This window comes from Ambystoma mexicanum, chromosome 7p, assembly GCF_040938575.1.
Source record: "Ambystoma mexicanum isolate Mex_15411 chromosome 7p, UKY_AmexF1_1, whole genome shotgun sequence".
Classification (NCBI taxonomy): domain Eukaryota; kingdom Metazoa; phylum Chordata; class Amphibia; order Caudata; family Ambystomatidae; genus Ambystoma; species Ambystoma mexicanum.
Window position 1 is genome coordinate 447,354,687 of NC_090939.1, and position 22,095 is coordinate 447,376,781.

General features: G+C 41.6%; 1 protein-coding gene across 4 annotated transcripts in view; it reads left to right on the forward strand.

Annotated features, from left to right (window-relative positions):
• Positions 1–1,223, forward strand: part of C7PH3orf52 (chromosome 7p C3orf52 homolog) — a 383,974-nt gene extending 382,751 nt beyond the window's left edge. For all 4 annotated transcript variants that reach the window (XM_069636457.1, XM_069636459.1, XM_069636458.1 and 1 more), the window contains one exon: positions 812–1,223. In XM_069636457.1, the coding sequence (XP_069492558.1) occupies positions 812–822 (11 nt within the window). In that variant the 3' untranslated portion in view covers positions 823–1,223. The remainder of the gene's footprint in view (positions 1–811) is intronic.
• The last annotated feature ends 20,872 nt before the right edge of the window (positions 1,224–22,095 follow it).

Here is a 22,095-nt window from a genome sequence, read left to right on the forward strand (position 1 = left end):
GCGGAAGATGTGGATGGAGGTATAAGACGTAAGCAAGGAGGCCATAGAGGTTTTAGTCAGGGAATCCAAAGCACTGGAGTTAGAGGAAGAAGGGAGAGGCACCCTGCATAGAACAAGGGGGGTAGGAGGCAGCTTGTGGCTCCAATGCAACACTGCAGAGAAGATGTGGCTCGATCACCAGTTGGTTGAGGAAACCACAAGTTAGACAAGCAGACCCTTGGCTGGACCAGACATAGTCTTGTTGTAGAAGATCTCAGAAAACCAGCAACAAGTCACCTATCAGAAGAGGGGTTTGTGAAACCTGAAAACTCACCACAACACCGAGGAATGAGAGGCCATCACACCAAATGAGAGACACGTGTTTATATTGAGACAGTTACCCATGTGGTAGTTTCTTTGGGTGAAAATATACATATTTAACTGGCGCTTCCAGTCCAGCCTTTTGTGTGGGAGTGATAATGAATAACTGCCCCAAACTATTTCCCTTGTGGTACCTTTAAGCGAGTACCTTCAGCGGAGGCCGTTTTTCTGAATAACACTCGTATTCTATTTGTACACATTGTTCAGTCTGTTAAAGGTGTCATGTTTTCAAGGTACAACATTAGGTATATATATATGTGGAACCTGAATACACTGACCCAAATTAGAACTGAATTGTGACAAACGTCCACCAAAATCAAGAAATATTGCTGCGCTAACAGGTTTCATACTCTGCTATACTTTGGGCATGTGAAGCCTGTGAGCTATCTTGTGGATTCTTGGGGAATCAGTCCACCAAATGTATCTGTAAACATATTATTTGTCATTTCAGTGATCCAATGAGAGGAAGGGATGAACAGATAAAAAACATTACAATGTGAAGAAAGAACTGGATTCCAAACCCATTTGCACAAAGCAAAAGGCATTTTTATATACAAAGAAGAGCGGTGTCTACTTTAAGGACCTTCTCTGGTGCAATTTAATCTTATGTGTTTGTGATAAAACAGTATGAATTAATAGTATCTGCACAGTGAAAGGTAAATGTGTGCTTTGCAATGTAAACATGTACCAATATTAAACCAAAAGAGATCTAACAATCAGCACAAGCTATAGCATTTTTTTTACAGGTTATTTATTAACATATTTGCACAATTGTGGGTGCTTGAACGCAGGTCATGTAATGTATTGTGTTAAAGTAATGTTTATGTAATGTATAGAAATAATAAAATTGGCCTCATATCCTTTCCTGTCAACTTGAATACAAAAACTGGGAATAAAGCTTTGCATCATGGTGATGGTATAATGTTATGACGTAATATCTTAAATACAAAAATCTAGGTCAGAATTGCCACTTTTTCTGAATGAAGTTCTCTGTGAACCAACATAGAGCTTCTGTCCACTTCTACAGTTCAGCCATTCACATTTGTTCACACAATACACAGACTCATAGAGAGAAAGGGGAAATTAAAAAAGAATGCAAAGGATGTCTTACCTCAGTCTGAGAGGGATGAAAATGAAAGACAAGCTCTGCAGCTGTGTGTGGTATGGTGGTGATTTCACCTGCCATGACAGTGGGGGCTGGAGGGTGTGAGAGGAGTTAATCCTGCCTCCTGTTGTCTGTGTGATTGTCATGGGAGTTCAGGAATGCAAGAGCAGTGACACACGAGAAAGAAAGGCAGTCATGTAGGGGTGTTTGGAAAGGCGCAGCCAGGCCTACATCTTTGCAAAAAGGGAAAACTAAATGCAGGGCTGTATGGTTCAAATTAGGAGAATCCATTTTGGGTATGAGACAAGAAAGGAAAAGAAAAATGGACAGCGGAAGCAATGAAAAGGGGGAAGTGCCCTTGATGTGTTTTAAGAGAAAGGATGCAAATATGAGAAGGGCAGAGACTTTGGAATAGAGGTATAGTGAAGGTTTTGTTTGAAAACGAATGTAGGGTAAGAAGGTGTTTTGGGCAAAATGCTAGAGAGGGGTTTGGATGGGAGGATGAGAAAGGTAGAAAGACAAAGGGTGCTCTCTAGCGGATTGGGTGCTGGCTGGATAGCTTGCATTCCACATAGACATTTGATCTGCATGTTTTACGATTGATGACTCAGTAATCTCCAAGTTAAACCTAGCTTTGCCACATCCTTGGCTCGCGTTGGTCTTGCATTCGGAGGATGACAGTTGAAAAGAGAGGCTCCTGTTCTGTTCACCTCTGCCGTCTCTTCCCCTCCATGTCAGTAATAAACCGTTATGATTAATTACCTTCTCGGACCATTATTCCTTCTCACAAGTGGCGACGAGGATCTGGGAAGTCAAGGCACGTCGGCGGGGGCAACTGAGCTGTGTGTTTCACACATTGCTCTGCACGCTGACGTGTGTAATCTCTGCCTCTTCTTCTGTGAGGAAACCCAACCGGAACCTTAACCCTGTTAGTGCTGGGAAACCTCTGCAGCATAGAAAAGCACCAACTGAGGGTTGGTAAGGATCATATTGGAGGGTGAGAGGGACTGATTTAAATTTGAATGAAATGATAAATAAACAACACCTGCATTTTGTGGTAGCCGGTGTTAGTTAAGAACTGAAGGTGGTTATTGAGGCATTGCCTTCATGTTTTTTTTTAAAGATAAAGGATTACAAACAAAATAAAAAGAAAGCAAAGAAGTCATTACATAGGAATACATTATATCTCAAGTCAACATGGAGGATTACAGAGCATATGTGAGAAGGAACTTTAATATGGCTGTGCAACCGCCTATACCATTTTTACCGTCTCCAGGGAACCCCAGCATGAAATGGGAATTGTGGAGAGAACTGTTTGAGGCTTACTTGGATGCACAGAATGGTGATGAGTTAAGAGCTTCTAAAAAACTGTCATTGTTGAAAACTGCGATTGGATTGGAAGCAGTAAGGCTCATGAAACACTTACTTGCGGGCACGCGAGGAGGAAGATAAAGATCTATTTAGCATATGGATGGCGAGGCTAGAAGAACAGTTTACAGAGAAATCCAATGTAGTTCTTGAACGGTTCCATTTTTATTCAAGAAAACAGTTACCTGGAGAAGGTATTGATGACTGTGTGGGAGCATTAAGAGGTTTGGCGGCAAAGTGTGAATTTAAGAAAATCACTCCAGATCAAGTGCTGCATGATCAGATATTGATGAATTCGCTGAACAAGAAGATTATAGAAAGACTTCAGATAGGAGCCAATCCTGATTTATATTCCACAACAGAGATAGCGAGGAGCATAGAGGCGTCAGTGTTAAGCATTAAAGCGCTCAAAGTAGAGAAGAAAGTGATTTGTATGCCATTGGGCCAGTAAAGAAGGTGATATAAAGAGGAATAAGGGATGTGCAAAGTTCATATGTGAACCAACCAAGAGGAAACAAGAGACATTGGCTCAGGTGTGGGACGGAGGATCATCTTGCTAATAACAAGAACTGTCCAGCGTTGGAGAAAGACTATTCGAATTGTGGTTGCAAAAGACATTTCTCAAGGATGTGTTATGTAATGCATAAGAATAAGGTGCATTACATTGAAGGGAATGCAGTCAGCAGTGAGGATGGTGCGGCTGATTATGTTTTAATGGTGAATGGAAGTCTTGATCAGGACGATTGTGAAAGACCTTGGTGCTGAGTTTCATTTGATGGACACAGGAAGAGTGTAATGGCAGACTCATGTTCAAAGTACACCATTTTGGGTCTGCAGGACTTTAAGGATGTTTTTGGGGAATGCAAAATGTTCAAACTGACATCGGTCCAGGAGGATATGGTGGTGGTACAATTACATTTTAGGGTATGTGCTTTGTGACATTGCTTACTATGACTGGAAAACGAGAGCTAAAATATACATGGCAGAATCTGGAGCACCCATTCTAGGTTGGATTCAGCAAGGAGAGTTGCAGATGAAGTTGCATCCTAGGGAAGACTAACACGTTTTGTGTATAGAAGAGAAAATACAATTAAAGGGAATTTAATTCAATATAATACAGAATACGCTATTATTTATTAAGATTGTTCTGTATGAACACAAAATTGTTGTCCTTCAAAATTTGAGAGTGAAACCTGATTTGGATACTACGAGGTGTGATATTAACACAAATAATATTATCATTTCATAGAATATCATCATTGTGTTTGTTCAATTAAAGAATTTTTTGAGAGCATCAACACTCCTGGATTGGTTCTACTTTTTTCCTTCTTATTATGAATATGGACTCAAGCTAAATGCTATTAACAGGATGCCTATTCTGACTCATCAACGCACATATTTCTATAGATTTATTGAAGTCGTCGCATTTGAGTAACATTTTCTCATATCTCTATACCTTTGCAACTTGTTTGTGTAGTAGCCACACAATTCTATGGGAACCACTCATGCTGACAACATTTCCTTCTTAAACGAGTAGCATTAACAACTTCTAAAAAAACCAATAGAGCTGTCGCCAAGAGAGTTTTGCTGGCTGCAAAAATCCCCTCTTTTTCTACGTTTTGTGTATAGTCGTGGGAAAGAGGAAAGATATAATTGATGCTTGTCCAACTTTGTTTAAGAAAGTTGGGATTGTTGAGCGAATCTGTGCATTAAATGAGGTTGAAGGAGGGTGATGTGCCTAGGAGAAGCAAGGCGCGCAAGGTACCCATTACTCAGAGGAAAGATTTGGACTTACTATTAGAGTAAATGTAAAAGATGATCTAATAGGACCAGTTCAGTGGGTAGAAGGGGATTCCCCAGTGGTTCTGACAAGACAAGAAAATCTTCTGGAAGGATTAGGTTATGCATGGATTTGAGGAATGTAAATGAGTTTGTGGTGGCTGATTGTCATCCTCTACCTAATCTGCAAAAGATGTTGACGTTATTGGGCGAGGCAAGAACTTTTAGCACCTTGGATATGACGAGTGCATATCATCAAGTGAAGTTGCCTAACAACACAAAACCATTAACTGCTTTCATAACACCTAATGATCTGTATCAATTTAAGAAGATGCCGTTTGGTTTGGCGAGTGCCTCTTCTGTGTTACAGAGAATTATGCACAATATCTTCAAGGGATTACGAGATGTGGTGGCATTTCAGGATGATGTTTTGATCGATGGTAAGAATGAGGAGGAGCACAACTGTATTCTAAAGGAAGTTTTAAAAATATAGAGCCCCAAGTAAACGCAATAATCAAGAAATGCTTCTTCCTCCTACACTCAAAAAAAGAATCCTACCTTTCCTGTCCTTCACTCATAAAACACTGACAATCGTCGCCCTCATCATGTCAAGAATTAACTACGCAAACAGTGTATACCTTACAATGCCAGAACACCTGCTGAAGAACCTGCAACAGATCCAAAACGCAGCGGGTAGGCTCCTGCTTAAACTATCACAAAGGGACCACATCAACCCAGTGCTAGAAATGCTACACTGGCTGCCAAACAAACAACGAATCACACTCAAAACGATGTGCATAACAAACAGAGCAATCCACGGCCAAGTAGCAAAATTCCTACAAAAGAAAATAACCATTTACCAACTAACAAGAACCCTCAGATCAAACAATGACATCCGCCGGGAGCCAAAACCATGCAGAAGAAGAAAACATGGGTGATCCTCTTTCTCCCAACTGGCAGCAAAAATGTGGAACACACTTCTGAAAGAAATACAAAATACAAAAGGACCATATAAAATTCAGTAAACTATTCAAAACCTGGCTCTTCCCCTCCGAACCAGATATAATCAACTAATAGACACCAGCGGAAATAGAATGCGCCAGAAACAAGGGCACATGGTAAAAAGTATCAGGTGAAGGAGAAAACCCAGGATTCACCCTCTCCCAAGCCCCACTCCCCCAAGCCAAAACCCTCCGCTAGCCAAAGCCCAAGGGACAGGGCCCATAGATGATAACGAAGGGGCACTAATCATTAATCAGCACCCAACAGAACAAGGGGCCCTTAGGATTTGGAGGGAGTAGAACTTACCCCAGGAGCTCAGGGAGGCAACAGCAGGCAGACCCCACTGTGAACCAAAGAGCAACCCACAACCTTAACAATTTCAATCCTACGGAGGGGGGGCCCCCACCACTTTCTCCGCCACAGATCACCAGACAGTCACAGAGACATGCCACCGCCTCAGGCAGAACAGCAAGGGCAGAGACACCCAACACACAAGTCCAAAACAACGAGTTAACCCCACTAAGCCATCCACTAAAAAAACTCAACTCTCTGCTCACACCTCTTTATCCTAAACAAACACAACCACTTTCTCGCACAGCAAACGGCATGCACTTCACTACACTGCCACAAAAAACAAATCACAAATAGTCTCGCACAACAGCACATGGGAGTCTACCGATCCATAAACCACAACCAAGCTCAGTGAACGGTGCTAACCGAACTGAAGCTGCCAACAGGACATCACCAATCTCGCTCTACCTTTTATCCGGCTACACCCTACTAACCCTCCCTACCCTCTTACCTTTCAGATCTGCCAGAGCGCCAATGGACCACTACGGTGGTGATCGTGTGTGGTATAAATGGCCCTGAACATTAACAATATCGGAAGGTAGTGGCATGACCCTCAATGGCGAAAAATGCAACTTTGGTGTGAAAGAGGTAGAATATTTAGGTCACAGCATTTCAGGGAATGGCATCAAACCAAAAAAAAAATCACATTGATTCTATACAAAGTGCACAAGCTCTGGTGAATATAGAACAGTTGAGGTCATTTCTGATAAAATTGAACCTTTGAAGAAATTACTCAGAAAAGGTACAATGTTGGAGTGGACTGAAGTGGTAGAGATATGTTTTCAAGAAATTAAAGATGTGTGTTGGGTGTGGATGCGAGCAGTTACAGCCTGGCTGCTACCCTATTGCAGAAGGATAATGGGTGGTAGCACACATGTCTAGAATATTGTCTGATAGTGAACATAAGTTTTCAGTTATTGAAAAGGAGGCCCTAACATGTACCTCGGCATACAAATGTTTTAGGATGTTTTTGTGGAAACTGAATTCACGGTCCAAACAGATCATAAGTCGTTGTTACATGTGTTGGCACCAGGGGGACGTATGAATATATCAATTAGACTGCAGAGACTTGTATTCAAACTTCAAGGTTATACATTGAAAACAGAATACATCCCTGGTAGGGATAATGTGCAGGCCAAAATGGAGATATCTGAAGGTATTACTGAGGTTGAATGTGAAGTGCCATGGATAGAGGATGACAAACAGATAAACACTGCAGTGGGGTGGCTTGGTGAGAAGCGATTTCAAGAGATGAATGGCGTGAAGAAGGAAAGAAGGATGAGGTTTTAAAGCAAGCCAAGGAGTATTGTGTCAGGGGTTGGCCATCAGAGAGAGCTTTGAGAGGTGACCTAATCTCAATGAGGAAATCTGCAGGCGAGATATGTGTTCAAGGTAATTGTGTTGTGAGGGATGAGGTGTTGATTTCTCCCAAGTCGTTGAGAGCAAGAATAATCAGAGTTGCGCATGAAGGCCATCTGGTTATTTTGGCTACCAAGAGAAGAATAAGGGACGATATTTGGTGGCTGAGTATGGACTCAGAGATAGAAAAAGTTGTGAGATGATACATTCCGTGTCAAAATAGTGACAAGGGCCTTACTAGAACAGTGAGTCCTAGGACTCTGGTGAATTAGTCCAGGGGCTGTGGTCAAAAATAGCTAAAGATATAGCAGGTTCTTTTGAAGTGTTGCCAGAGGATTGCAAATATTTGGTATGCGTGATGGATTATTGCTCAAAGTTGCCTGTTGTTGAATGACGGTGCTCCAAAGAAAATTGTGTTCGACAACAGAGTGAGTTTAAATCGCAAGATATTGGGGATTTCTTGTGTGAACATAATGTGGAAAATGTGTGTACATCCGTGTATCTTTCCCAATCTAATGGTATGATTGAAAGATTTGACAGGCGATTGAAGGAATTGGTCCAGACGTGTGTGCAGAATAACTGGAACTTCAAGGGAGAGCTGATTAAATTCCTTGTGTTTTACCGAACTACTCGACACAGTGTAACAGAGGTATATCCTTTCCAATTAATTCAGGGAAGATTGCCCTACAATCATTTGAGTCCTGGATGGGTGACAGATGAAGGAAGACAATACAAGTGGGATGAAGAGATGCAAAGAGAGTTATGAGAGAGAGTAGAAGTTAAATAGTGTGAGCAGAAGAAGTATACTGATGATAAACAAGGTGCCAAAATGCTTGGTATAAAAAAGGAGATTGGATCAGAATAAAGTTACTAGGGAAAACCGTCCAGGGGTTGTCGAGATTTTCAAGTCCCAAATGAGTGAGTGAGTGTAGGGGTTTGTGTGTGTATTTGGAAAATGTGGAAAGATGGAATATGAATAGGATTACATCTAGTCAGGATGGAAGGGGTGCATGGGATGAAGGAATGGATGGTTCATAGCAAGAGCTGGTGGACAAGCACAGAGAGAATGAGCAGAAGGACATTCCTGTTGTTGAGGAAGATCACGTACAAGGTAACAGCAGTGGTGGTGTACAAGAGGAAATGAGTGAGGAACAGGGGTCACAATCCAGAGGAAGATCAAGAGGGGTTCACCTGTGAAGTTTAAAGATTATGTAATGTACTAAAGTTCTGTTCTTACTTGTTCATGTAAAAGAGGAAGATTTGTCACATCCTTGGCTCGCTCTGGTCTTGCCCTGCGTGAGCCGCGGAATGTCCGGAAGACGGCGGTTGAAAAGAGAGGCTCCTGTTCTGTTTGCCTCGGCTGTCTCTTCCCCTCAGCTCCATGTCAGTAATAAACAGTTATGATTAATTACCTTCTCTGACCATTATTCCTTCTGTGGACATGGGTTTGGAATTGGAATTCGGAATGTCACCACACTGTTACTGCCTTCTTGTGTCACAGATGAAAGCAAGGGTGATGGAGCAGCATTTTCGATCTCAAGCCTAATTCGTAACCTTTCACTAGGCAATAAAGGAGGCAACAGTTGCATACTCAAAACAAACCAATACAAACATTGATAGAGATGGGGAGAAAACAAAACAATCACACAGGGTCTGACTGGGATGTAATATATCCTGGCAGCAAAGAAGAAGAGGTCTACAATTCCAATTTACAATTTCCTACTTTTCAGGAAAGACTGTTTGGGTATTACCAAATTGGAGTTTTGGGTAAAATGTGTCGCCAATAGTGCATTTAAAAGCCTACTTGATTAGTGACATTTGTGGAAAATATTTATTATACTGGATCACTTTGGCCAAATAAACAGGCCTACTTTGACCCAAAAAACCATCACACACTAGAATGTTGGTCCGAACCTCCAATCAGGCCAGCTCATTATACTGAAAGTTACATAGAACTTTGGCTTATGGAGTCTATGCTGACCACTAAATAGTTTTTGGCATTCATGCAAACATTTTACTATTATCACATTACTGATCATTTGGGAATAAATAACACATCAAAAATAATTTGCTCAAAAACTATTAGGTGGTCAGCACGGATCCCCTAAGATCCATCTTCTTCTTGTAACTCACTTGGCAAGGTGGGTTCCAAGCCTTCAGTGAACCATGCAGCATAGTCTCCAACATCATTTATTAAATCAATCTTTCCGTAGGAAAATGCAATTTGTTTTCCCTTTTACCATGAAAGTTCACCAAATTTGGCAGGGCACTGAGATGGCCAGATCCAAACACACATGCCACATTTGGAGAAGCGTCAATGCTGAAAAACATTGCTGGGCAAAACAATGTTTTGTATTGGGGGTTAACATGGAGGCTTAACTTCAAAATCTCAATAATGTCCCCTTTGATTTTCAGAATTTGTAACAAACACTTGAGGCCTTGTGCTGAAACTGCATGCAGCAAACATTTTGAAAAATCCTTCAACCAAAACTGGGATATTCACTTTTGAAGAACAGAAATATTGATGGATATTGTTCTTAACAAATGCAGTAGGATTTAGAGGACCAAATAGAACTACTATTAATCCTCAAAGAGACACATACATGTGCTCAGTGTTCAGTCATGTGCAGTACAGAGCATACAACCTGTGAAGGCCCGCATAGTCGTAAAGGTCTGCAAACCACAAAGACTAAATCCCACACATACCCCATTAGCTCATCTACTCTACAGCCTATGGGACACAATCAAATAAGGGTTATACGGTTCGTCAAAACAAATGATAAACAACAACAGGTGTAAATTTGCATTAGGCACAGCCTTCAAACATAAAAACAAATCTCAAACGCAAACAAAAGTAAAAAAACACAAATCAGACAACTTACAGTCCACACTAAACTGATCATAGGGCCCACAACGATGTAATATCACATCCCAGAAGAATTAAACATATGCGAGTAAGATAAAAACACAAGCGCTCACCATGCTGTTCCTTACCGTCTATATGCTGCATCACAGCATCTCCACACTCCCAATTTGGGAGACCACAAAGAAACATGGCAGCAAAATGGAAATGCATCTCGTAAACAACACTTCAATGCAAGAAAAGGAAAATATGTCACAATAAACCACACTTCCGATTCGGTACAAAACCGAAGGAAACATACCAGGCAACATATGAAAACTGCTGATAAAAACAACAAAATCAAAATTGAAGCTAAAGAAGAAAATGAAACACACACATTATCACAAGATGAAATCATTTGCTTGTGGAATAAATTAACACAGGCTCACCATACAAACCAGAAGTGCACATAAGCGACACAACAGCATCAAAAATACTTAACATTCCCCATACATTGGAACAATGCTGAATAACTGAAAACACACACACGCCCGCACACTAGTCAAGCAGCATAGCATTGCGTCATGGTTTCATTTTCAGTTTCCGATGCTTGCAGGACAAGATAAACAACCATTCAACTGTATCTACCCCTTTCGAAAACATGGGGTCATGAATGGTCAAGCCTCATACAACACACCCTTAAACACACCACACACAAGTGAAACCCTCTCGCTTTCTTTTGCCAACCACAAACAGAAAAGACCATTGGTTCTGCTGTAAAGAAATCTGTTGAAGCAGTCAGAATATTTTAGAGAAAATGTGTTCTGAATAAGATGCCCACCTACATAGGCAAGCCCTTTAAAATATTGTCATAGAATGGACAGATAGATCGCCAAATAGCTTTTAATTCCACTAATGAAGCAAAACTAAACAGGATATGTATAATAAATACATCAACGTGCAAATAGGAAACAGCGCATTTTTATCGGGTACATAAGTTATAGTGCTTTAGAAATTGGGGTACAAACACAACAAATTCGATACATAAATTTGTTCCTTATATGGAGCAAAATACAACACACATTGACAAGATAAGCACCATTTCATGCAGTAAACGGCATAACTGGCAGTGACAGAATGATAAATTGTATGCCTCAAAATATGATGAAAACCCCATTTGGACTAAATCATAACTTGCAGGAGGAGCATAACAAACAACCGTCCTGGAAACAAAATGTCTACGACAAAAACAATAAGAGGTAACCCACCAAAGTTGAATTAAAAAAGAGATCCTACAAGTGGGATCAACCCCAAACTACAACATGAAAAGAACAGATCTCTCTTGATTTACAATCTTCAAAAATAAAATTGAAACCTAGATATTTTGGGAGAAAAAAACATTAGTTTAGTTTATTATTTATATGGCGCGCCATACCCTGGGGCATCAGGACGCAAGCAGACAAGGATATGCTCAACTTAGTTACAAGTACATGAAAGTAGGAAAAAATACAGAGATATGCTGAGCTTAGTTACAGGTATGCTCAGCTAGTTGCAAGTACATGAAAGTAGGAAAAAATAAAGACATCAACAATGTTACAGTAGGCAGGTATGTACAAGGAGAGGTCAAGGAACAAGGGGAGCAAGGTACATGCTCCTGCATAGTCATAGGAAGTAATATATAGTTATGTACAGTGTGACATATCAGGTCAAGCAGGTTAGAGTAGTTAGCTGTCATTGCCTCTCAGCCACCTAGTTAGATTCTGTCTACAATTGGCGAAAGGCTGAGGTTCTCTGATGTCATGGGGGAGGGAATTCCATAACTGCGCAGCCTTGACAGGGAAGCTATTTCCTCCTATAGTGGAGAGTTTGAAGCGCGGAACTTGGAGGCAGTTTGCGTTGGCTGTTCTAGTTGGTCTGGAAGAGGTTCTTTTACATAACCTGTCCATGAGGTAGGGTGGAGCTTTATTATTGAAGCATTTGTGGGTGAGGGAGGCGATCTTGAGTTGAATTTTATCAGCGGTGGAGAGCCATTTATATTCTCTTCTTATAGAGGATATATGCTCCTTTCTGTTAATCTTGAGTGCTGCTCTCAAGGCATTGTTCTGGAGGACTTGAATTTTGTGGATGGTCTGTTTATTTGCCCCAATGTAGAGTCCATTACAATAATCCAATTTGGATAGTATTAGGGCTCAGGCAAGTGTAATGCAGCTGTCTGTAGAGAGGAATTGTTTGCTCGCTCTGATAAGTTTGCATGTGTATGCTGTGGCAGAGGCTAGAGAGTTAACTTGTTTGGTAAAGTTCATGGTGGTGTCTAGGTAGAATCCTAGGGTTTTCACTTCGTTAGCTACTTTTATGTTGTTCCCATCGATAATGAAGTTGTCCTAATCAGGGCTGAGTTTGGATATATAGGTAGGGGTGCCTAGGATGATAAGCTCGGTTTTATCATCGTTCAGGCATAGGCCGTGTGTGGCCATCCATGCCTGAACGATGCTATAGATTCTGTTCACTAGGGCCAGGTCCTTGGCGTAAACTCCTGAGAGCGGGAGGAGGATCTGGGTATCGTCTGCGTAGTTGGTGTAGGCGATACCCAGATGATCCATTTCATCAAAGAGGGGCTTCGTGAAAACATTGTAGAGGGTAGGTGACACACAAGATCCTTGTGGTACACCGCATGTTATGGGGATTGGATCTGCTGAGGTTGATGGAGTGAAGACTCTCATAGTCCGGTTACTCAGAAATGACTTAATCCATGTTATAGCCTCTTTTGAGAAGTGGGCTGCAGAGTCGAGGTGACTACATAGGACTGTGTGGTCAACTAAGTCGAATGCCGCTGATAGGTCCAGAAGGAGGAGTAGGGCTGCTTGGCCATTATCTCTGCATTCGTCTATTTGGGCCTTAAGATGTATTAGAGCTGTCTCAGTCCCATGTTGCGGGAGGAATCCTGATTGACGGGTTCCAAGTAGGTGGTTGGACTCTAGGAAGTTTTGTATTTGCATATGCCACTTTATCTAGGATTTTTAGAAGAAAGGGCACAGTCGTGATGGGCCTGAAATTAGTGGGAGTGGCAGGGTCGAGGGTTTGTTTCTTTAATAGTGGCAGTACCCAAAACTCTTTTAGGTTGTTCGGTACTGAGCCTGTGGTAAAGGAGGAGTTGATAAGTTTGGTTATAAATGGCGATAGTTCTCTCGCAGCATCCTTGATAAGTTGTGCTGGGCATTGGTCTCCTTTGCAGTTAGACGGTTTAAGTCCCAGGATGACTTTTTCTACCTCTATGGTCGATACCTTAGAAAAGCAGAATCGGGCTTCTTGATTAGGCTGTGGTGGTGGCGCTAAGCTCTGAGGGATGTGAGGCGTTAGGGATGCCTTCTTGAGAGCAATTTTAGTTTGTAAATTAGCTACTTTATTTGTTAAGGCAAGTTGTATACTGGAGCACCATTTTTTGTCCTTGGTGCAGTTTTCTTGAGGTACAACGGGAGTTTCCAATTCTTTCAGAATGCTGAACAGTTCTTTGACACTAGATTTTGAATTAGATATTCTAGTATTGTAGGTTTCTTGTTTGGCTAATAGTATTTCTTTCTTGTATTGGGAGGAGGCTTTGGAAAGGTTGAGTTTATTTTCGACTGATGGGGAGAGTCTCCAAATAGTTTCAAGTTTTCTTTTGGTCAGCCTGAGATTTTTTAGATGAGGCGTGAACCATGAGTTGAGGTGTTTTTTCGGTTTGCTATTTCTTAGTTTGAGTGGGGCTATGTGGTCAAGGGCTGAGTTCATAGCTTCATTATACTGTTCAACTAACAGATTGGGGTCCATAATGTCTGGTAGTGAGTTCAATTTAGGTATTATGACAGGAATCAGATTTTCCGCTGTCATGGGTTTTTTGTTCCTCATGGGCAAGGGTGGGGCAAGTGAGGACAGGGCAGTAGCAGGGTTGGTCGTCACTGTGAAAAATAGCAGGTGGTGGTCAGTCCAGATCTTAGGTACGGAATCCGTAATATTTACTTCGCAATTATGTTCTGCTATCCAATCAAGGATACGACCTTTATTGTGGGTGGGTAATTCAACTTTCTGGGAGAATCCCAGCTCTTTCAAGGTCAGGGCAATCACTGTAGATTGGATATCCTTATTGTCATTGTAACCTAGATTAAAGTCTCCTAGTACTATTGTTTGGGATGTATTTTTTAGATTATTGGACAGGGATGTCGAGATGTCCTCAGCGAAGGTTCCGATAGGACCTGGTGGCCTGTAGATAAGGATGATGTTTAGGGTTTGGGAGTTAGCGATGGCTATTTTGACCGTGAGGCATTCGCAGGATTTCATAGTGGTGGTTGTGATAATTCTAATGTCTAGGCTGATTTTAGCTATGATTGCTATGCCTCCACCTCGGGAGGTGTGTCTGTCCGCTCGTAGAATTGTATCGTTATCCGGGACTGCTAATGATAGGGCAGGGCCTGCCACATCATGTAGCCGGGATTCTGAGATGGCCAGGAAGTCTAGGTTGTCGGTAAGAATGATGTCTGATATCTCTGTAGCGTGTGCGACTAGAGACCTGGCGTTTATAAGCGCTCCTTTGAGACAAGGTTTGTGGCTTTCTAAGTTAGGGCGGGTAGTGTTATGACTAACTTTGGCTGTCTGTTTGGTGCCGTTTAGTATAGGTCGCTTGGGCTTGGACTGTTTCCTGGCGGGTTCTGCAGTAACCTTCAAGGGTAACTGTATTTTCTTTTGGAGATTTAGTAATTCAGCTTTCTTGGCTTGTGGCTCATGCAATTTGGACAGGTGAGCGCGTAGTCTTAGGTTTCTGTCTACAGTATTACATGGCCTTTGTAGAGTGGTACTGTCTGGATATTGGTTCATTTTAAGTCCTGTTTTGGGTTGTTGTGTGTCGAGCATGATAGGGTAGGTAAGATGGGTGGGATAGGACGTGGCGCAGAAACTCAAAGTGTTAGATTTGGTGGTCAAGTTAAGTGATTGTACTCCTAGTATTGTGGAGAAGGTAATATACAGTGGTAGCCAGGGTGACCTGTAGGCGAGACCCAGGGTGTACACGCTAAGTGGCTGAGTAGAGGCAAGTTAGGTGCAATTTCAGTTGCAATTTGAAATGGCTAAGTACAGGCAGGCTAGATGTGACTATCAGGCTGGGCAAAATATGAGATAGCAAGACATAGGCTAGGTGCAATTCGTAAGTCAGGGTGCAGATAGACTAAAATTGTGCTATTAGCGGGCTGAATGCCGTAATATCTGACAGAGTGTAACAAAACTCGGTGCTATTTGGCTATAAGTAATTTCAGAAGTCACAGTATGGGCAGCGATTTCAATTAGCAAGCTCACATAGGCAGACGTTGCGTAAATAATCAGCAGTATACAATCTAGTAGTCAGAGGCATAGTGACATGTAGCGGTATATATTATTGATAGTCTATATACTTGAATATCAGTCGGGAAATATGGTCACCGAGAGTGGCTGTATTATGAGGTAGTAATATGGCGTGTAGTCAGACAGTACCATAGGTTTCTAACTGAATTCAGGTTCGGCGATGCAGGGGTTCTGGCAAGAGGCAAGATCAGGCAAGGACAGGCTAAGACAGGAAGTAGCCTTTGTTCCTCCTGCCTTCGTTCCGGATGCCGGCTCACGCCTCCCGGCTCCGGATTGGATATTTGAATTCCATAAGGGCCAATCAGAGGGGTTCGTGGCCAGGCAAGCTGGAAGTGGAAATCAGGAAGTGAGGACCAGGGGGCTGGGTGGCCTTCTTGGAATGGTTGACCCTGTGTGCATTCGTCTGGGTGCACGAGAAGGAATTAGCTAGATTGCTAATTTCAGCAGCTTTACACAGCTGGATGAGGGTAAGCACGGCGTCGGTGTGCTAAATCACGCTTGTGTTGAATAATAGCGTAGCTGAAGATGTAGTCGGCAGTCTCAGGCAGAAATAAGCTCGGGGCTTACCTTTGTGAAGGGAAGCTCCTGCTTCACCTTCACAAAGCGGTGCACTGCTCCAGCAGTGGGGAAGGGAGCTCCTGCTCTGTGCAAGGGTCAATGTGAATGGAACAGGCTAAGACAGGAAGTAGCCTTTGTTCCTCCTGCCTTTGTTCCGGATGCCGGCTCATGCCTCCCGGCTCCGGATTGGATATTTAAATTCATTAAGGGCCAATCAGAGGGGTTCGTGGCCAGGCAAGCTGGAAGTGGAAATCAGGAAGTGAGGACCAGGGGGCTGGGTGGCCATCTTGGAATGGTCGACCCCGTGTGCATTCGTCTGGGTGCACGAGAAGGAATTAGCTAGATTGCTAATTTCGGCAGTTTTACACAGCTGGATGAGGGTAAGCATGGCGTTGGTGTGCTAAGCCACGCTTGTGTTGAATAATAGCATAGCTGAAGATGTAGTCGGCGGTCTCGGGCGGAAATAAGCTTGGGGTTTACCTTGCTGAAGGGAAGCTCCTGCTTCACCTTCACAAGGCGGCGCACTGCCTGCATTAGACACAATAGTTTTGAAATACATTCTGGCTTGATTTAATAAATATGGAAAACTTTTTGAGCAGTCTGATCACACAAATACAAACATGAATAAAATTGTTAAAATAGATAAACTTACTAATCTTACACAAAATCAACCATACCATATCAGAATGTGAGGTGACCAAATGACAGGCCAACCCCAGGCAAAAACCAAAGACACCACTTGTGCACAAATACTATACAGGTGACCAAAAAAAGAAATATTACAATTTGTAGTGCAACTAAATGTATTTAAACAAAACAGTTGAAAATATGTCCTACATTTATATACCACCTCATGCTACAATTGTGTGTCAACCCGTGCACCAATTCAAGTATAAAGTGTGCAATAATTAGTTCAAAGACAACATTCTGCTTTCACCAAAGTACATAATGCTAGAACTCTGTGTAAAGTGTCATAAAAAGGACTAGTGAGTTCTAATGATGAGCACTAAGAAAGCTGCCAACTCAAGTTTCGACGGTGTAATGGCCATCAATTCAAACAAAATGGCCCAGTCTTCTTTAGGACGTGAAAAACAACCAGTTTTCTTCCCAAACTATCTAGGTTTCAATTTTAGTTTTGAAGATTATAAACCAAGAGAGTGCTGTTCTTTTCATGTAGTTTTTGGAAACAAAAGGTGGCCAGTTTAAAAAAAAAAGGAGCCAACAAATCAACATCGAACGTTGAACATCTGCACATCAAAAATGTAAGGCGTGGTAGGGAAAACAATCCGCAATCGAATATTTCAGAAAAATAAGCCTACCACACTTTAGAAAGGTGATGCATGATATCTTTCTTGGCCAATGCAAAGTACAACAGTTCTAAAAAGAAAGAAGAATAGATATATAAAGCATACCATTCATAATACAGAAAACGGCTGTGCAACATTAAAAATAATTAACACACTTTTACTCTATGCACATAAATCATACAGAAATTGCAAAAGGAGAAGCCACTCAAAGGTCCACCAACAAGAATGTAAACAGCATGAGATGCACACAGAGAATTAGTACACTCCAACTTGCAAATTACACATGTAAGCTTACTTTGAATCTCACATCCCCTGTACACATGCAACAACTAGTAGATTAACATTTACTAAATCAGGTAAACACTTCAAGAGTACATCAAAACAGCAAAAGTTAAAAAAATAGCTGCCGTTAAAATAAGTATAAGCCCACTAAAGAACCCAAGAAGAAAGCATTATCATTCACATCTAACAAATGCCCAACACACACACTACAAGCAGTAGACCAAACCTACTAAATCAGGAAAAAGAGTATCAACAGTTCCAATTCAGACAAATTTTAACCCTGAAAAGTAGAAGAATAGAATACACACCTAGCACATTCATAATTCACATAGGACAGCCATTAGGACCAAAAGCTATAAAACCAGGCAAACACCTCAACTAAACAAAAAATGTACTCCACAAGAAAACGAATATCATACAAATTGACACCCACAGTTCCAATATGCAAAAGTAGTAATGCGCAATGGCTAAATGTATGCAGAGTAGAATGCCAAAACCACAGCACATATAAAAATGTGTGCTCCAAGATTTCATGCCAAAAAAAACAAAACAAATGAACGCATGCAATATCTGTGATAGGATATGTAAGCACATGAAAAAACAGTCATAGCTGGGCTAAGCTTTTTTGGTCCAAAAAGAAATTGTTTAAGCACACTGTTCAACTTCTAAAAGATGTGACAACACAAAAATGTATCAACTTTTAAAACCTGAGGGTGAAAGGTTGCCCATACTTACAGCCCTTAAATACGGGAACCCCTAATCATGCTTACATCAGATTAATAATTCACCCCTCTAGGGAATTAAGGCCAGGAGTCTTTATCTTGCAAGGATAACAAATGTAATCTTTACAAAAAATGAGGATTGTGGGAGGCAAAGGACTCTGCTCCCCAACTGGCATTATGTCCTTCTTCCATTGCCGGCTCCTCCAGACTGGCGCCTTATATACTGTTTGACTTGGTCACTGGATACAGGCATAGCTCATACAAAACAGTCCTTCTTCCTTACAAGGGATGCTGCAGTCTTCCTTCTTGCACGGCCGAGTTTCCATTTAGGCCAAACTACTTAGCATATTGCTAGCTATGCAAGAATACATTGTAGCTCCTGTTTATCATCATGTTGCTATTTTATAAACATTTATATATATGCACACCTTTTCGCCATACTCTCCACACTTCACTCAATATACTCATATTTTATCTTGTCCAGTAATTCCGCTTAAAATCTTCTGTGTTGTGTGCATTGAGCCTTTTAGCCTGCATGGGCTTTTGATGGACAGGACACAGCTGCTGAGTTACTTCGAGCAGACACCAGGCAATGCCTGTAGTCTATTTTTGGCACAGGCTGCATTCTCTGTGGTTTGAGATTTTAAAACTACATAGAATAACAGAATACCCTTTACAAGTGTATTCAACTAATGGTTATTTGCACCTTATATTTAAGTACTAAGAGGGTGATTCATGGATTATTTGAGCCGACAAAAAACGGGATTTGTGCGCCATTCTGCCCGCAAATCCCTATTTATTAAACAGGGATTTGCGGGCAGAATGGCGCACAAACCCCGTTTTTTGCGGCACAAATAATCCATGAATTACCTGTTCAGAGTCTTCATTTAGTGCCTGGCCATGCCTGTGTGTGATTATTTTTGCATGAAAAAAGCTTTCTCAGTGCTATAGTGCTTTGAGAAGTCTTGCCTAGTTGTAAAGCGCTTGGGGGGTGCAGGAAGGTGCCAAGGGGCTATCTCCTCCCCAACATGGCCAAATACATACAAGAAAAAGTCAAACAAAATCTTGGAGGAAAATGTAAACAACCTTTCTTCACTGACCGATATTTGTAGAAGTAACGTACAAGCAAAATGGCTAAAAAAAGAACCTTGATTTGCTTCCTAAAAAGAGGAGGACTTTTTTATGTCATAGCTCTTCAAGCAGAGCATCCCACTGTTTGGCAGCAAATACCGCTACCAAGTAACCTGGCTCATTGGTAATGCAGGGTAACCAGAGCGCAGCGCATTCTTGCATGCTGAAGATGAGGAAATGTCTACCATTTGAGATTGATCCAGGAGGATAGCTCAGGTGCAAAGCCTTTGTCTTGGAAGCAAGACAACGCATAGCAGCACAGGTTTGAATCCCGAGCTGCACTTTGACACTGGTCTTCGGTGTTAAGCACGTTATAAAATAACAATTATTATAGTTTTTTAGGTAAAGCATAGCCTGGCCGTAAAGGGATTTATGCGTTGGGTTAACCAGATGAAAAGAAACCCTGGCCCTTATACAGAGCCAGTACAATTTCCTGAGCACTGGCAAACATGATTTTGCTTATGTGATTCAGTTGCTATTCTAACCACCACATTCTCCAATATTCACTTAAAGGGAGTTTCAATAATCAAGTCCCAATAGTAGAGCTAGCATTCATTACACAATAGGATTTCAACAAGGGACTTAGTTGTTTCAGCAAAATCAATTAATAGCTAACAGACCTAGTAATGCTTGTAACCGGAGTATCCATTGATAGAGTTGGGTCAAAAACTATACCCAGCTTTTTCAGCATTTGTTGCAAAAGGATGGGAAAACCAAAGAGTAATGCTGCTATAATTAGTGATGTATTTAGGCAGTCAGTGAGTAGTGGTGACCATCAGAATCTGTGTTTTCCTATTTCAGTTCTAGCCAGTTGTTCCTCATCCACATCTCATCTTGGTTGAATACCGTTTTAATATGCAGAATATTATCCTTATGGCCTTCCTGCATAAAGAAACTGACGGGAGTGTCAAAGGCATAACTCTGAAAGACAGCGCCCAGGTCCATCAGATTATCTTTAAAGGTTTAAAATAAATGTTAAAGAGGAAAGAACCCTGTGTAATGCGTGATGAATCTAGTGAGATCATCACTAAGACCTTGGTATGGGCTTCCCCTTATGTGGCCAGCGAAAGGCAGCTGCTACCTGATCCTGACCCTGGGGGTGGTATTATGTGGGAAGATCACATGGGAGGAGACTCATATCAGGGGGAATTTGTGACCTCTTTACCTTTGCCCCACTTTCTCCACCTGTGTTATGTTATATTCAGAGATGTGGGGAATAATGAATGATGGTCCTATGCTGCATCCCACTGTATGAGCTTGAGATTATTCCCTTTTTGCCCTTTTTTTGGCCCACAATGTTTAGAAATAGGGTGCATTCTCTGGACGTGTGTAACCCTCTTGTGAAGATTAGTGAAATAAAATCTCCTAAAGAGCCTCTCCAGTTAATGACTTGTTTAGGGTCTGAGGAAATGACCTTGTCGGATTCCTACACCATGCCTGGGTATGAAACCCTAGCAAATAGTTGGTTGTCATTGGTACTCGCAAGGAGCTCAAGTAGAAAACAGTGTCTACAGGAAGAAATAGGAGAACATTGAGATGAAGATAATGGAGCGTTAAGTGTTACGTCTAGAGCGGTGGGGGAAGTACATAAGATTGAGCATGCCTGCGGGAAGAATGACCTGAATCTGGATAAAGATCTAGTAGTAGAAAGTCACCTGGCAAACTGCTCCCCTTTAGTGGTAGCATTGGACAAAGCCTTTCAATCCCCAACGAAGAGTATGGCTAAGGTTATTACTGAAACCCTTGTGCAGTTACCTCAGTTGAATTCTATGCCTGCTATGGGGAAAAGCCATAGCGAGTGCTGGAAAATGTTTAAGGAAAGGATCATTGCTGACCTTATTCAGTGTCAGAACAGCATGGATATCACTTGTGTAGAATATTTTGACAATATTGGGATACAAGCCCTCTCCAGGAAGATGGGCAATCAGTCTCAAATGGTTGAGATTATTGCCCAGAATGAGCAATAGCCTGCCAAACCTATGAAGTAGACTGTGAAGACCCTATTGGAGAGGGTGGGGAATATAATGGCCACCTGACTTCCATGATGGATGATCTCCCTAAGGTGTCAGTAAACTCGGGACATGCTGGAAAATCTTTACCAGGAGGAATTCGGGCCACTAAGATCTACACCAGGAACTCAAAGCCATCCCGGTGGAGAAGGCTATTTATAATAAGAAGTTGAGCATGTCTGTGATTCAAGACTCTAATCTACAGGAGTGTATTATGGAGAGTAGAAATGTTATATTGACTCATGTTAACAGACCTGTGCAGTGGGAATCTACACAATCTCTGAGAAATAAAATCTTCCACTGGCTGCAAGCAAGAACAGGGTCTGGATGATTTAGAATGCAGGATGTTAGATTTTTGCAGAGAACACAAATTAAGGAATGGACTATAGATCATAATGTGGATTGTGTTATTGTAGGCTGTGGGCAGAGTAATCTCCCTGCATGTATGAACCGCTGTATAGTCCTCTCACCTCTACTGTCAGAATTATACTAGATGATATAGGTTTTTAGTGGTAATTTAACATGTTTGGACTTGACATTGTCTTTGTAAGGA